This window comes from Tursiops truncatus, chromosome 17 (assembly GCF_011762595.2).
Source record: "Tursiops truncatus isolate mTurTru1 chromosome 17, mTurTru1.mat.Y, whole genome shotgun sequence".
In the NCBI taxonomy this organism is placed as follows: domain Eukaryota; kingdom Metazoa; phylum Chordata; class Mammalia; order Artiodactyla; family Delphinidae; genus Tursiops; species Tursiops truncatus.
The window spans coordinates 37,973,422-37,990,199 of record NC_047050.1 but is presented as its reverse complement, the minus strand read 5'-3'; the positions used below and the strand labels follow the sequence as shown (position 1 = coordinate 37,990,199).

The 16,778-nt window shown below is 35.2% G+C and overlaps 1 protein-coding gene across 4 annotated transcripts in view; it reads left to right on the top strand.

The window, feature by feature from the left end:
• Positions 1-16,778, top strand: part of VIRMA (vir like m6A methyltransferase associated) — a 61,466-nt gene that overhangs the window by 22,896 nt on the left and 21,792 nt on the right. For all 4 annotated transcript variants that reach the window (XM_019925129.3, XM_019925128.3, XM_019925130.3 and 1 more), the window contains 9 exons: positions 841-1,981; positions 5,328-5,819; positions 6,867-7,021; positions 9,891-9,973; positions 12,082-12,175; positions 12,321-12,865; positions 13,390-13,625; positions 14,094-14,346; positions 16,251-16,468. In XM_019925129.3, coding sequence (XP_019780688.1) covers positions 841-1,981; positions 5,328-5,819; positions 6,867-7,021; positions 9,891-9,973; positions 12,082-12,175; positions 12,321-12,865; positions 13,390-13,625; positions 14,094-14,346; positions 16,251-16,468 — 3,217 coding nt within the window. The remainder of the gene's footprint in view (positions 1-840; positions 1,982-5,327; positions 5,820-6,866; positions 7,022-9,890; positions 9,974-12,081; positions 12,176-12,320; positions 12,866-13,389; positions 13,626-14,093; positions 14,347-16,250; positions 16,469-16,778) is intronic.

Here is a 16,778-nt window from a genome sequence, read left to right as displayed (position 1 = left end):
TTTCAAATATGAGTGTATTGCTATGGCTAAATTGTTTTGAGCTAAAGAATGTCAAAAGAGGGCTGTTACTTGAGGAATACTGTAGGCTGTAATTGCACATCTCTGTTTTACCATGGCCAGGTAATAGTAGTGTTAAAAAGTAAAACCAACAAGTTTTCCATCTCTGGTCCTATATTACTTCTAGTCCTGTATTAATAAATAGAGGAAAAAGCTGCATGTGTCATAATATGAAAACTCTTTGTTTTGGCAAAGCTGAGCACTTTATATGAACAGATTTTCCCTAAAAACATAATACAGAACTGAGGAAACTGTGTGACAGGTAAATACAGAGAAGTGAAAGTGAAGGAATATGAAACTCATGTTATAAAAAGAACATAGAATGTTTTTTCTGGAAATAATAGATGTAACTTGGTATTTATGGTACTAATTCTTAGTTAATTTAATAATTTTGGCCTATCAATTTATTTTTTCCATCTTAAAAATACTCTCTTATGAGGGCAAGCTTAATTTCTTTCCTCCTGAAAGAGGTATTTTTGGTTTGTTTTTTGAGGCATTTCTAATTTAATTTTGTGAGGAAAAGATCTGTAGCAGAGTTAGTTGTAAAGCTGAACAGATATAATAGAAAACTTCGCTTATGAAGTTTCTCCATAATTATTCTATTAGAAACTATAAAATGTTAGTAATTGTTGATAAGATGTTGGGGCAGAAATTAATTTTGTTGAGGAAATCATTAATTTTTATTTTTTGCCACACTATTAAATGATTTTTTTGACAAACCAGATTGGTCTGCATTAAACAACAATGATGTAACAACTAAATATTATTCAAACTGATTTTCAGGGGATGACGGTTATGAACAAATTTCCAGTGATGAAGATGGAATTGCTGACTTGGAACGTGAAACATTTAAGTATCCAAACTTTGATGTTGAATACACTGCTGAAGACTTAGCTTCAGTTCCTCCTATGACGTATGATCCATATGACAGGGAGCTTGTACCACTCTTATACTTCAGCTGTCCATACAAGACTACTTTTGAAATTGAAATCAGTAGAATGAAGGATCAAGGTCCAGATAAAGAAAATTCAGGGGCAGTAGAAGCCTCAGTGAAGTTAACTGAACTGTTGGATTTGTATCAAGAAGATAGAGGTGCAAAATGGGTAACAGCTTTAGAAGAAATTCCAAGTTTAATAATAAAAGGATTAAGTTATTTGCAATTGAAAAACACAAAACAAGACGCCCTTGGCCAGTTGATAGACTGGACCATGCAAGCTTTAAATTTACAAGTAGCCCTTCGCCAACCCATTGCCTTAAATGTCCGACAGCTCAAAGCTGGGACCAAATTAGTGTCCTCACTGGCAGAATGTGGGGCCCAAGGAGTCATGGGACTGCTACAAGCAGGAGTGATCAGTGGATTATTTGAGCTCCTGTTTGCTGATCATGTCTCATCTTCCCTTAAGTTAAATGCATTTAAAGCTTTGGACAGTGTCATTAGTATGACAGAAGGAATGGAAGCATTTTTAAGAAGTAGGCAGAGTGAAAAAAGTGGCTATCAAAAACTGCTGGAGCTCATACTTTTAGATCAGACTGTGAGGGTTGTCACTGCTGGTTCAGCTATTCTTCAGAAATGCCATTTCTATGAAATTTTGTCAGAGATTAAAAGACTTGGTGACCATTTAGCAGAGAAGACTTCTTCTGTTCCTAACCACGGTGAAGCTGATCATGATACAGACACTGGACTTGAGAGAACAAACCCAGAATATGAAAATGAGGTAGAGGCTTCAATGGATATGGATCTTTTGGAATCCTCAAATATAAGTGAAGGGGAAATAGAAAAGCTTATTAACCTCTTAGAGGAAGTTTTTCATTTAATGGAAACTGCACCTCACACAATGATCCAACCTCCTGTTAAGTCTTTCCCAACAATGGCACGTATTACTGGACCACCAGAGAGGGATGATCCATACCCTGTTCTCTTTAGGTAAGACATTTTTGGCTTTGGGAAATATATTTTACCAGTCATTAGAGGCAATTTTATGTGGTTGGTTTCTTTTTTTTTTTTTTACTCTGTCTGTAGGTCAAGGATACTTGATATTTTAAAATAAGTGGAACTGAGAAATATGTTACTGTGGGTGAGCTATATTTAGTTAATACTTAAAGTTGTAGTAGCAACTTAAGTTAAAGATAGTAATAATCAACAACAGTGCTTATATAAGCATGTCTGTGAGCAAGAATAAATGAGAAACCGCTGAGTGGCTTCTGGGAAGGTGGTACAAAGAGGATGGAACAGGAAGGAGAGAGCTTTTCAGTGTAAACCTTTTTGTACCTTATCACTGTAATACATTGTAGATTAAACTGATACTTTACTAAATTAATTTTACAGTCCTGGTTAAAGATATATTAAAGGTTTAATTGCCATTTGTTTCTGCCATCTAACTCTCTAGTTATCTATTGGTACAGTTTTGCCATTATTAGGTACCCATGGTAGATTTTTAAAATTTTGTTTTAATTTTTGAGAGTTTCTTTTTTGGCATTTTGCCTGTAAATAATTTTTCAACTAAATGCAAAAGTTGCATTTTTATTATTTTATTCCTTATTTCTGTGATTATTTTTTGCCTTGCTTTGGAACATAGTGCATTAACAGAAAATCAGTACTTGTCCTTTCTAAAATCTGTACCTATCCATTCCTGTTTTTAGCTGAAACTATCAGATCTTGCCTTAGTTTGAGTTCTTACAGGAGTGTAAGATGATAATTGTTAAAGCAAGGTCTGGTAGGAGATGAGGTCAAGAGTACAAAGTAGGAGTTTGGCTTTGAACAAGAGAAAGGAAACCTTATATGTATACAAATACAGATATCTTTGTAGTGTGGAGACAGTAGAGGAGACAAGGCACTTCTCACTGATCCTATTTTTTTTTTTTTTTGCGGTACGAGGGCCTCTCACTGTTGTGGCCTCTCCCGTCGCAGAGCACAGGCTCTGGATGCGCAGGCTCAGCAGCCATGGCTCACGGGCCCAACCGCTCCGCGGCACGTGGGATCTTCCCGGACCAGGGCACGAACCCGTGTCCCCTGCATCGGCAGGCGGACTCTCAACCACTGTGCCACCAGGGAAGCCCATTGATCCTATTTTTGATAAAGTAGGAATTGAAGTCATGCACTGAGGGTGACTGAGTATAAGAAAAGGGTGAAGCTCTCAAATAGTCAGTGAGGGGAAACGAGTAATTAATGGCCTACTAAGTCTTGTTTTTCCCCCATAATTGGAGGAGGTATGTTTGGGTATCAGACTTTAGGAAATAAAGGGCTTTGAATGCTGTGCACTAAGGAATTTGGATTTTTGTTTTTGTTTTTGTTTCGGCTGCACTGCATAGATTGTGGGATCTTAGTTCCCTGACCAGGGATCAAACCCGGGCCCCTGGCAGTGAGAGCACTGAGTCCTAACCACTGGACTGCCAGGGAATTCCCAGGGATTTTGTTTTTAGAATGTGGGAAGATCTCGAATATTTTGGAGTAGCAGATCTGGTATGATCAAAGTAGTGTTCTAAGATTATATTATAGTTACAAGATGTATTGCAATGGAAGAGAAATTGGAGTTATTAGGTAGATAAGCCTGTCTGAAGAGTCTAGGTGGTAGGTGTTGTGCTAAGTACTTGGCCTGATATAGTGGCATTTACAGAAAATGGGAAGACAGATATTGTACTACTGTTGAGAGTTTGTGAAAAAGCATTACTAGGACTTGGCAACTGAACCTAGTAAGAGAAAGTAAGAAGGAGCTTTGATGTTTCTAGCCAAGGTAACTATTGGAACTGTGGTTTTATGGACAGAAACTGGTAAATTAGGAGGGAGAGTGAATTTTGAAATAAATAATTACATTTTGGAAGGATTAGTTTGAAGTGACGGCAAGGTTCATTAATGTACCATGTTGGGGTCTTCAAGATAACCCCCGAGATTTGCTAGATGGAGTCACAGGACTGTGTTGTAATCACGACCACGATTTATTATATCAAAAGGATACAAAACATGATCAGCAAAGAGAAGGGGTACATGGGACGAAGCCTGGGGAAACGAGTCATAAACTTCCAGAGTCCTTTCCTCATTTAGACACAAAGGACCCGCTTAAGTCCTCCAACAACAAATTGTGACATGTGTGAAATGTTGCGTACTGAGCAAGCTCATTGGAATCTCAGCATCCAAGCTTATTATTGGGGGATAGCCATGTAGGCACCCAGTACCTAGCATGTATCAGAATTCCAGACTCCCAAAAGGAAAGCAGGTGTTCAGCGTAAACCATATTATTTGCATAAACAGTTTAGGTGCAGTGAGTATTCTTACCAGTTGATGGGCGGAAACCCTCCCAAAATCCAGGTCCCCAGAGGCCAGCCAAGGGCCAACCTTGCAAGCAGGCCTTTCTAAGAATAAACATTCTGAGGCCTGCCATGTTAACTATTTTCTGAACATTCCATGAGGTGGTTAAGGATGCTCTTAGAGCATAATAATGTTCACCTTTGTGGTAAGAAGTTAGTGGAGGTGTTTTTATCATGACAGAAGCCTGAGTTTAAGCAGAAATTGATTGAAGAGGCAATTTTATGCTATGTGATTACAACTATATGACATTCTGGAAAAGGCAAAACTGTGGAGACAGTGACTGCCAGGGATTGGGAAGGAGGGAGGGATGAATAGATGGAGCACAGAGTATTTTTAGGACAGTGAAAGTACTCTGTCAGTAGCAGTTGGGTCTATTTAGGGGTGTTAGGTAAATTCAGACTTTTTCTACTAAAACTATGGGTACTAAAAAAATGGTTCTTGGATTTGATAAAAGAGTCTATTGTATTAAATACTGAAAATTGATAATTTGAGGTTTTTTCCCCCTAGAGGTACTAATTCAGATATACTACCTATAGTAAATCTGAATATACTATAAGTTCTTTATGGTATATGTACTATATTCTCCCTAGATATACTAATTCAGATATACCGATATGCCATGGGTTGAGTAGGACCATGGTTAAAAGGAAGGAGCATTTGATAAGTGGCCTGGAAGGAAGTCCCAGATTTTAAAGTCATGGTTGATTCTGGAAAGAGAAAACTTGTCACAGTTACTTATTAAACATCCTTTGAATGCTAGGAAAAAGCCTTACAGAACTTTCACTTTTGTTTGGCCTAGTGGATAGAAGGCTTGCTACTTACAGTACTATTTTAGTTAAAGCAGTATATTGCTGAAGATAAGGATTATTGCCATTAAATTTTTTACCTCTCTCCTGTCTAATGAATATTGAATAAATGAAGAATGTTTTACACTGACTTAACATATATTTTATTACTTCTTCTACAGGTATCTTCACAGTCATCACTTCTTGGAGTTGGTTACCTTGCTTTTGTCAATTCCAGTAACAAGTGCACACCCTGGTGTGCTGCAAGCCACAAAAGATGTTTTAAAGTTTCTTGCACAGTCACAAAAGGGTCTTCTTTTTTTTATGTCAGAATATGAAGCAACAAATTTGTTGATCCGAGCTCTGTGTCACCTTTATGATCAAGATGAAGAAGAAGGTCTCCAATCTGATGGTGTTATTGATGATGCATTTGCCTTGTGGCTACAGGACTCAACACAGACTTTGCAGTGTATTACAGAACTGTTCAGCCATTTTCAGCGTTGTACAGCCAGTGAAGAAACTGACCATTCAGATCTCTTGGGAACTCTTCACAATCTTTACTTGATTACTTTTAATCCTGTGGGAAGATCAGCTGTTGGCCATGTTTTCAGTCTTGAGAAAAATCTCCAAAGTCTTATTACTCTAATGGAGTACTATTCCAAAGAAGCCTTAGGGTAATTTTATGCTTAATCCTTAAATTTTCTATTTTATTGGAAAACCACATCACTAATGGGGTAGTTTCTTGAAAGAATGTGTTTTGAAAATAAAAACTATAATTTTTTGACATAACACATAACTTCTGAATTAAGGATTAGAATGGTGAAATCTCTAAGATGTGGCTGTAAATAAATGAAATAGCAGCTTCTTCCAGTTTCATCACGGTGTTAACAAAGATTGCAGCTGTAGTACTCCTGCTAATTTTTGTGGAGGGGAATCCTAAGGTACAGGAACATACGTATACCATAAGAGTCATGAGGGCTATCTTGCTGTCTTCTGCCCTTCTAAGCTATTCTAAGCTATTCTAAGGTATTCTAAGCTAATACCTTCTAAGCTATTCATGGTGCTCGGATTTCAGAAGTGTTTTGACTGGATGAGGGGGATTGAGAATGACAGTAGTTTTCAAGAACTTGCCCTATAGGGCAGAAGGTTTTAGTGTATGAGAAGAGAAACATGTTCTTCCTGGTTCATGCCATGCAAAGCAGTGGCATCCTTTGCATCGGGGTCTTGATATGACTCCTTGAGTGATGGATCTTTTGGGGGGACCTGTAAAAGGCAAACAACAGTGACTTCTATGTCTAGCTGTATATTAACAGTTCTTTAGTGGAAGTCTGAATAATCATGGTGGTAGGTTGATTCATCACACTTGTTCCTATTTATCCAGAGTGAACAACCATTTTAAAGGAGACCGATGAAGTGTACTTCCTAATCTTTCATTGCTAATGAAGTACACTTATTAATATTTCATTGTTCTGATCTTATTTCTTAATAGAATTTCACTTTCCATTTTGATGCATGTGCTTCGTTATTACATACTTTTAAGTAGTGGTTTCAGGTGAATTGAAGGTGAAACTTTAAAGTGCGATTTCCTGTTTTCAGGAAGTCAGTCATGTTTCATTGTGAAATTCCTTGATCCCTTTAAAACCAAGTAGAAAACAATGTTAAAAATTGTTCCTAAAAATTTATTTTCATATCAAAAACTTTAAAACCTTATTTTGTTTCAGTGATTCCAAGTCTAAGAAGTCAGTAGCTTATAATTATGCATGCATACTTATTTTGGTGGTGGTTCAGTCTTCCAGTGATGTCCAAATGCTAGAACAGCATGCAGCATCTCTCTTGAAGCTTTGTAAAGCAGATGAAAATAATGCTAAATTGCAAGGTATGGTACTTGAAGTTATTTTAAGCATTTATGATATGTGAAGAAAAAAAGCCTTTGAATATCTGTAGTTAGTACTTTATCATGTTTTGATAATATACCTGGTAATACCCTGTTTTTAACTTTCTGAAAGTTAAGATACCTTTTATGGAGGTATTTTATATGGTGTTCTTAAAAAGATTTTTAGGAAATTGTTCAAAGTACCTTTTTCTGAAAAGCCATGGAAATTTCTGGGTGGTTGAAGTTCCTAATCAAAGTAGAATTAAAGATGAACTCAGAAGTTCAGTTTTGTTTATAGTTTGCATGTGTGTGTGTTTTCTATATATGTATTTCTAAGTACAACACTGTTGTAAGTACAACTTAGAAATCCATTTGTGGTTAACACGTGCTATTCTCAAGTGAAGAATGATGAACATGAACATTATTTTCTAAATGTATGTTGAATGAAGTTTATGGCAAACCGTATTATGTGGGCAGTCTTGAAAAGTTTAAGGGATTTAATTACAAGTTTTTATTATTTTATTTTGGTTCTTGGCTTTCTGACCTTGCCAAGTAGAAAATTTGATAACATTGAGTAAATGTTATGATAGCATGTGGCCTCTTTTCTTCCTTTTTTTTTTTGTTTTGGCTGCACTGCACGACATGCGGGATCTTAGTTCCCCAACCAGGAATCAAACCCGTTCCCCCTGCAGTGGAAGTGCAGAGTTTTAACCACTGGCCCTGGACCGCCAGGGAAGTCCCAGGCCTCTTTTCTTTTTAATCCTAAATTTTATGTGCGATACCACCAGTAAAAGTTGGGTACTGCACTCAATTTTCTATATTGAAAATAGATTTTTTTCCCCCTGAAGTATGCCTTTATAAAAGGAGGGTATGCAGCGTCTTCAAAGGTAGTATTAATGCCTTACTACATTTTCTGTGTGATGGGTACACTAGTATTTGTTTTATTATTCCTTATATCTTTCATTTGAACACTATATATTGTACATATATGAAAGAGTTAATTTAAAAATCCGTAGGAAAATACTCAGATGTAAACAGTTGTAATCCTCAGGATTGTAGTACCAAGGAAGGGTGACTACTATTTGCACTTCCCTTCATTCATTCCTATAAAGTGTCTGGAACTTATTACGTGAGAATGCTTTTCTAAAAACATTTTTGGTGATAAAGTATAGGTTTTACGGCATAGCTTCTAGGAGAGTTTTGAGTTCGGTTGCAGTAAATGGTATATTTCATGTGTTTATTTTATAAACAAAGCTTGCTGTTATTAGTTTTGGGGTGATAGTGATTACTTTTAACTTCGTAAAGGCAAATTAGGAAATTGATAAAATTTAAAATTCATGATAAGGGAAAAGGCACTCGGCATATGTCCCCTCATGGGTTTGATCCTGTTAGAAATGAATACATTTTGTGTATGCTTTTTTGGGGGTGTGGGAATCAGTGGCAGCATTAGGTGAATAAACATTATGTTATTATATTGGTTTATGAGCAGTCAATTTTATAATTCTTTTTTAATGTTGTAAGTTGATTGCTGCAAAAATATTCAGTATAGTTAGATGTAACCATGTAAATGTTTTAAGTTTTCAGAAACCAAAAATCTAAGGGTGGTAACCTCTTTTTTTTAATATATACATATATATATTTTTTAACATCTTTATTGGAGTATAATTGCTTTACAATGGTGTGTTAGTTTCTGCTTTATAACAAAGTGAATCAGTTATACATATACATATGTCCCCATATCTCTTCCCTCTTGCGTCTCCCTCCCTCACCCTCCCTATCCCACCCCTCTAGGTGGTCACAAAGCACTGAGCTCATCTCCGTGTGCTATGCGGCTGCTTCCCACTAGCTATCTGTTTTACGTTTGGTAGTGTATATATGTCCATGCCACTCTCTCACTTTGTCCCAGCTTACCCTTCCCCCTCCCCGTATCATCAAGTCCATTCTCTAGTAAGTCTGTGTCTTTATTCCCGTCTTGCCCCTAGGTTCTTCATGACCATTTTTTTTTTTTTTAGATTCCATATATATGTGTTAGCATACGGTATTTGTTTTTTTCTTTCTGACTGACTTCACTCTGTATGACAGACTGTAGGTCCGTCCACCTCACTACAAATAACTCAATTTCGTTTCTTTTTATGGCTGAGTAATATTCCATTGTATATATGTGCCACATCTTCTTTACCCATTCATCTGTCGATGGACACTTAGGTTGCTTCCATATCCTGGCTGTTGTAAGTAGAGCTGCAATGAACATTTTGGTACATGACTCTTTTTGAATTATGGTTTTCTCAGGGTATATGCCCAGTAGTGGGATTGCTGGGTCATATGGTAGTTCTGTTTTTAGGTTTTTAAGGAATGTCCATACTGTTCTCTATAGTGGCTGTATCAGTTTACATTCCCACCAACAGTGCAAGAGGATTCCCTTTTCTCCACACCCTCTCCAGCATTTATTGTTTGTAGATTTTTTGATGATGGCCATTCTGACTGGTGTGAGGTGATACCTCATTGTAGTTTTGATTTGCATTTCTCTGCTGATTAGTGATGTTGAGCATCCTTTCATGTGTTTGTTGGCAATCTGTGTATCTTCTTTGGAGAAATGTCTATTTAGGTCTCCTGCGCATTTTTGGATTGGGTTGTTTTATTTCTAAGCCAGTATAGTAGGACATTCATTTCATTTTAAAGCTTGTTTAAATAATTAGACATAAGTTCATTCCTGTATAAAATTTAGTTTATTGAAATGAACATGGATCTGATAATCTAAAACCATGGTTTTTCTCAGGAAAAGAATACCTTTACTTCCCTTGTTTTAAAGGCTTTGTTATAAAGGCTTTTATTTTAAAATATTATATTATGAATTACTGTTTTTGTTTTTAAGAACTTGGCAAGTGGCTTGAACCTCTGAAAAACCTTAGATTTGAGATTAACTGCATCCCAAACCTAATTGAATATGTTAAACAGGTAAGTAAAACTTAAAAGTGCCTTGATTTTACAGAACTGTGCGGTAGTATATAGTAATACTGTTTTAAATCACTTGTATAGGTAATGCAGTTAAGTGTACTTGATTGATTTACTCGTCTTGTGGGTATAGACTGGTACTGGGTATAGATGGGTATGTAATTGTGTGTATAATGAACACAGATGCACACAACTTTATTGCTTTCTATTACCAGCTTCTGTCCTACTTTTTTCCCTCTCAAATAGGAATATTATCACCTACCATTTTGATGACATTTACAAAAGTGTTTTAAAGTTAAATGCTATGATAATGTAACATATAATTATAGTTAAACTTTAGTGGAAAAGAATTTCCCTCAAAATTTGTACTTAAAAATTGGTAGAGTCAGTTCCAGATAATTGCAATGGGGACTAGTTCTGTTAATTTGGGATGGTTAAATCTGCAATTGAAGTAATTAATGAGAGTTGAAAATCATATAATTCATAATATTACAGTTGAAAAATGCATATACACTTCAAGTAATTCATAATGAAAAAATTCATTAAAATCATTGCATTGTTAGTTTTGGAAGTTTGAAAAGTTTTCTTTGCTCCTTAGCTGATCCAATGTGTATCATAGGAAGAAGGGCTAAAAGTGCCCATAGATGCATAAAAAGTTTTAAACTAGCGGGGCAGAATGGACCTTGAATTATCTCCTTTTTCATTCAACAGATGAGCTATATGTGTTGTGTATGTGTCTGTGTGTCTGTGTGTGTAAACCACCTTGGTCTTGGAGCTGCAGTGTGTTATTGAAGTAATGTATGTATATTATCTAATCTTTTGCTGTTTTGACCCACCAACAAAGAGCTATTTTGGTTTTATCTGCTTCAGATTTTTCTTCACTAACTTGTCTCCCTTCTCATTTTTCCTCCATCTCCCCTAAGAGTACTTTTTCCTCCTATAATGTCATCATATTCTTCTGTTCTTTATGCCTCAAATGATATCTAGAGTTTTTCATTATGTTCGGTCTTTTTTTAAGCAGAAGTACAGTAGTGTCCTGTAAATTTAGATGGTCAGGTATTTAGGGTACTTGTGCATGGTTAGGAGAATATATAAAGTATCCAATAAATATCAGATGGTTTCACTTAAAGTACTTAACCAATAAAAAGTTCAGTAGTAGAAATTTGAATACATACTGTAATTAAGAGTTTTAATTTTTGTGTAAATCCTTGTCCTATTAATTATGGTTATTATAAATGACTCTCATCCTAAGATGTACTAAAGACAGTTGATCTAAGACTGAAACTTCACTCTGTGGCTCCCTGCTGCCTTATGTAATTTGTGAATTATTGAAAGGCAGCAAGGAAGAAATTAGAGGAAAAGATAACCTAAGGTGGGAAACATATGAGGAAAAGGATTTTCTTATTTTTAGGTTTCTCCTCTGAGGTTTAGAAGCTGAATTAGTAACATTTTAAAGTGCTATTTCTTTTAAGTTTTTTTTAGCCATCTATATGCTGCTCCTTGGAAACTACAAAAATAAAGCAACTTAAACAACTATTTGTTGCCAGGAAGCATAGCGTGGGCAGGTGCTAAGGACATAGGCAACTGTATTTCTTTTTCCTCTAGCCATGCCCCAAATGGCCATCATAACTAGATTCTTGTGGTATCTGCATTTTTCAAAATGTATGTTATGTAGTGTTAAAACATTCCATCATGCTTCCTCAATTTTCAAAGAGCTTTAGTACCCACAGGGCTTTGTAAAATCAGTCGTTTCTTCCTTTTTGGGAAAGAGGATGTATAGTAAGAGTATCGAAAAAGGAGCTATTTTAAATTCTTTATCCACAGAGTTTCATACATAATCTGTATGTAGCCTTTGTTTTAGTCAGTACTTTTTAATATACTTGTGTTTGCAATTACTCATTTTATGTTCAAAATGTCATATATGGTACAACATATGCCAAAGATTATATAACCTTTATAAACTTCATTAGCCTTATTCATGTTTTAAATTTAGTTAAGAAGTTTAAAATGATGTAAGTACTTAACTTGAAACTCATATTTTTAACTAATACCTTCTCTGGGCCTGATAGGTACCAAGAAATTAAACTTTCTATTCATTTTTATTTTTGAAGAATATTGATAACTTGATGACCCCAGAAGGAGTTGGCCTTACTACTGCCTTGCGTGTTCTCTGTAATGTGGCATGTCCACCACCTCCTGTTGAAGGTAATGTGGCTACTGTGCTTAAAAACTACTATTTTTTAGGCCTAGTATAAATATCATTTATTAAATAAAATATTCAAAGTCTTAACCAATGATTAATATGTAAGTAATTAGAGTTTTTTTTTTTTTCTCCCTTATTTATATAAAGGTCAACAGAAAGACCTGAAATGGAATCTTGCTGTCATTCAGCTTTTTTCTGCTGAAGGAATGGACACCTTTATTCGGGTGCTGCAAAAATTGAACAGTATTCTGACTCAGCCTTGGAGACTCCATGTCAACATGGGGACCACCCTTCACAGAGTTACTACTATTTCAATGGCTCGCTGCACACTTACTCTTCTTAAAACTATGTTAACGGAACTCCTGAGAGGTGGATCCTTTGAGTTTAAGGACATGCGTGTCCCTTCAGCACTTGTGACTTTACACATGCTCCTGTGCTCTATCCCTCTCTCAGGTCGTTTGGATAGTGATGAACAGAAAATTCAGAATGATATCATTGATATATTACTGACTTTTACACAAGGAGTTAATGAAAAGCTCACAATCTCAGAAGAGACTCTGGCCAACAATACTTGGTCTTTAATGTTAAAAGAAGTTCTTTCTTCGATCTTGAAGGTTCCTGAAGGATTTTTTTCTGGACTCATACTCCTTTCAGAGCTGCTGCCTCTACCATTGCCCATGCAAACAACTCAGGTATCACTTCCATATAACATGCATCTTATAAATGACTGCAATAACACTTTTTAAAAAGCCAGTGATTTTGTTTAAAAAAAACAAACCCTCATCTCCTTCCCCTAAGAAAGACATAAAATAACTGGATGAGGGTGAGATAAAACTGAAGCAAGTTGGTCATTAAGGAAATATGGGAGTAACATTTTAAATAAATTTTTGTTAATGTGAATTTTATTATGCTGTTATGTGTACTTGTACTTTTGTTATTTTTAAATCCTTTTCCCCCACCTTTATCATGTGTTAGAATTTGCCATTAACTAGGTTGCTTCATCAATGGACCCTGCTCTACTGACTGCTAACCTGAGAACAATAAGATTTTTTTAGATGCATTGAATTCAAGCAAATGTTTAATTGTATAACAGAAAATTAAATGTTTTAAGTATACAGTAAAGATGTTCTTTTCATAACAGTTCTTCCTGAACAGTTTTTGTGACTATAAATAAATATTTTTAAAAATCTACGTACACATTATACTTTTTTAACAGGTTATTGAGTCACATGATATATCAGTGGCACTCAACACCCGAAAATTGTGGAGCATGCACCTTCATGTTCAAGCAAAGTTGCTCCAAGAAATAGTTCGCTCTTTCTCTGGCACAACCTGCCAGCCCATTCAACATATGTTACGGCGTATTTGTGTTCAATTGTGTGACCTTGCCTCACCAACTGCACTTCTGATTATGAGAACTGTGTTGGATTTGATTGTAGAAGACTTGCAAAGGTATTTTGATTTTGCATTAAAAATTTTTTTCCTCAAGTTACTTTTGACACAGATTCATTTTTTTTAACTTAGAATTTGGAAACCAGGGTTTAGTGTGCTCAGATAATATGTGTACATATAAATATACACATATACATATATACAGACACACAGACACATGAATATAGATTAATTTTAATTAGGAAACTTTATGTCATTATTTCATGTGCAAGATATCTTGACGTGTTTCAAGATTGGGGTGTTTGAAAGGTGAGCTATGAAGTACTCTGATTTAAGAAAATACATTATTAAAAACCTGAATTTACAAAATTTTATAGTCATTGTAAAATGCCAGAGAAGTTGTGATACCCAAGGAATGAAATGTTTTATATAAGATTTGTGTAAGTTGATATGTGTTGAAAAACAAATGATTAAGTAATGCCTTAAAATCAAGAATTTTGTTCACTAAATGTGTTGATTTTATTTCAGCACTTCAGAAGATAAAGAAAAACAGTATACTAGCCAAACCACCAGGTTGCTTGCTCTTCTTGATGCTCTGGCTTCACACAAAGCTTGTAAATTAGCTATTTTGCATCTAATTAATGGAACTATTAAAGGTGATGAAAGATATGCAGAGATATTCCAGGATCTGTTGGCTTTGGTGCGGTCTCCTGGAGACAGTGTTATTCGCCAACAGTGTGTTGAATTTATCACATCCATTTTGCAGTCTCTCTGTGATCAGGTATTTATAGTTATTTTTATAAATTTTTTTTGTGTGTATGTGTTTCTTAAAAGCTTCTCTTGATGTAAATCTTGTCTGTTAACAAAGAGATCGCATCTGTTTCATTACTCTTACTGTTGTTTAGGGAGATAAATTTGACCAGTGAGCCAACAATAAAATGATTTGGTGCTATATAACTTTCTTTGACTTTGTACTTCACAGGTTTCTCTGAATAGCTTTTTTCATTTTCTTTATGAGACACTGTCTTTGGATATTTACTTTACGTGCCATTGTATTCTTTGGGGTTGGTTATGTCTAGTATGTTCATTTTCCTTCTAATTATATTATACACCAATTCACTCTTGAATATTATAGTTTTGTGATTGGTTGAATTAATACCATGGTTTCTTGTTTGGACAATTTTTTAAAAAATCTATTTTGGCTGTGCCCCACGGCATGTGGGATCTTAGTTCCCTGACCAGGGATCAAACCCGCGCCCCCTGCATTGGAAGCATGGAGTCTTAACCACTGGACCGCCAGGGAAGTCCCTGGACAACTTTTGAAGGCGTCACAGGCTACTACATTTTAGTGTGTTTCAGACTACTGTGCTATAAACATCTATAAAGACGTTGACTAAAAGTAGTAGTATTTCTTCCTGCTGTTTATATTATTGACTTCCAGTTTATAGTTCCATGAATTAATGAGAATTGTTTTAACTTTTAGAGCCCATTGTTATTGCGATATTTGGAGATTTCTATGCCTAATGGCATTTTAGCTTGTCAGAATGCTCCTACTATCTAAATCAATCAAATATGATTTTTCCAGGCAGAATATTTTTAATAGGATCCCATCATGGAAGATTACCTTTTTCTAGCTAACCAAAACCCAGTTTGGTTACATTTAACACTCAAGAAGGAACATTTTTGGTGTGACTTGTTTTCACAAAAAGGGGATCTGGTAGAAAACAGTTTTGGACCAGGTAAAAAGGCTTATTTTAAGTCTTTATACCTCAGAATGTGCAGTCAACTGGTGTTTGTTAATGTAGTTCACGTTGGGTTGTATGACTGTGATGAGTTACACTTTAGCATCCTAGCTGCCCTGATCACTTAAACCTCTTTCTTGGCTGGCCTCACCTTATTATATTTCCGTTCTATTCAAGCTTTGTTTTATAGTTCTAACCCAAGTTGAATACTTGCTTCCAGTGTGTTGAGGTGATTAAAGGCGATAACACATACTTAAAAATGTTTCTGTAATGTCTGCTTTACTTCTATAAAAAGAGTAGTGTGAGTTTTTAGTTATTTTTAGGTAAACTTGCTGACATTGAAAAACTTGAATTTTAAACGTATATAAAAACTACAGGAAAATATTGGAAGACTGTGCCTAAATGTTTTTTTTGCTCCATCCATTTCTTTTTGTGTTGTTTTTAATTCAAATATGGATATATTTATTAAAATTTATTTCTCTGATGCTTTCTTTATAAATTAAAAAATATTCAAATGAATGAATAATACAGTAATTTAAAATATTTTAGTACCAAAAGTACTAAGCTAACCATCTGAAGATAGAAATTACACTCAGTGTAATCCAGAAGGAACAATTTTTCAGAGAGATGTTCTTTTAAAATAAGAATACTGTGAGTCAGGCACAGTTGCCAAGTGGTAAGGCGTTGGTCTCATAAAGTAAAATACTGTGAAACAACATATTTGTCTTTATTTCTTTAGGTGTGTATCCTTGTATTAACCTTTATAGAAGGACAAAACAACTCCTTTGTTCTTAATGTGTTTGAATCTATGTTTGGGATGGGACAGTAACCATAGTTTTTTGATAATTACTAATTGCTGTGTATTTCAGAAATAAAAACGCTAAGTGATAGTGACAATCATTTAAAAAAATTGTTTTTTCCCAACTCCCCTCCTCCCTCACAGGACATTGCACTAATTTTGCCAAACTCTTCTGAAGGTTCTATTTCTGAACTGGAGCAGCTCTCCAATTCTCTACCAAACAAAGAATTGATGGCCTCAATCTGTGACTGTCTCCTGGCTGTGCTAGCCAACTCTGAGAGTAGTTACAGCTGTTTACTGACATGTGTCAGAACAATGATGTTTCTTGCAGAGCATGATTATGGATTATTTCATTTAAAAAGGTAATGCTTTATCTAATTTAATATACTCTTGTATTTAAATCCCCCCATATTTATTAATTCATAGCTGTTGTAGAAGGTTGAAGGTATGATTTCTTTCATGTGGAGAAATTTCGTGTTTATGGAAAAGATTCATTAGCAATGAAAATTGCTAATAATAAAATCTTTAGGATTAAAAATATAAATTGAATAGATAGACATTAATGCAGGCATCTTGCAGTATTTAACAAGGAAATCTTATTGTTCCAGGGTCATTAATTCATGCTCTAAGATATTTGTTTTGTTGGTACATTCACTTGTAGTTCTTCAAAGA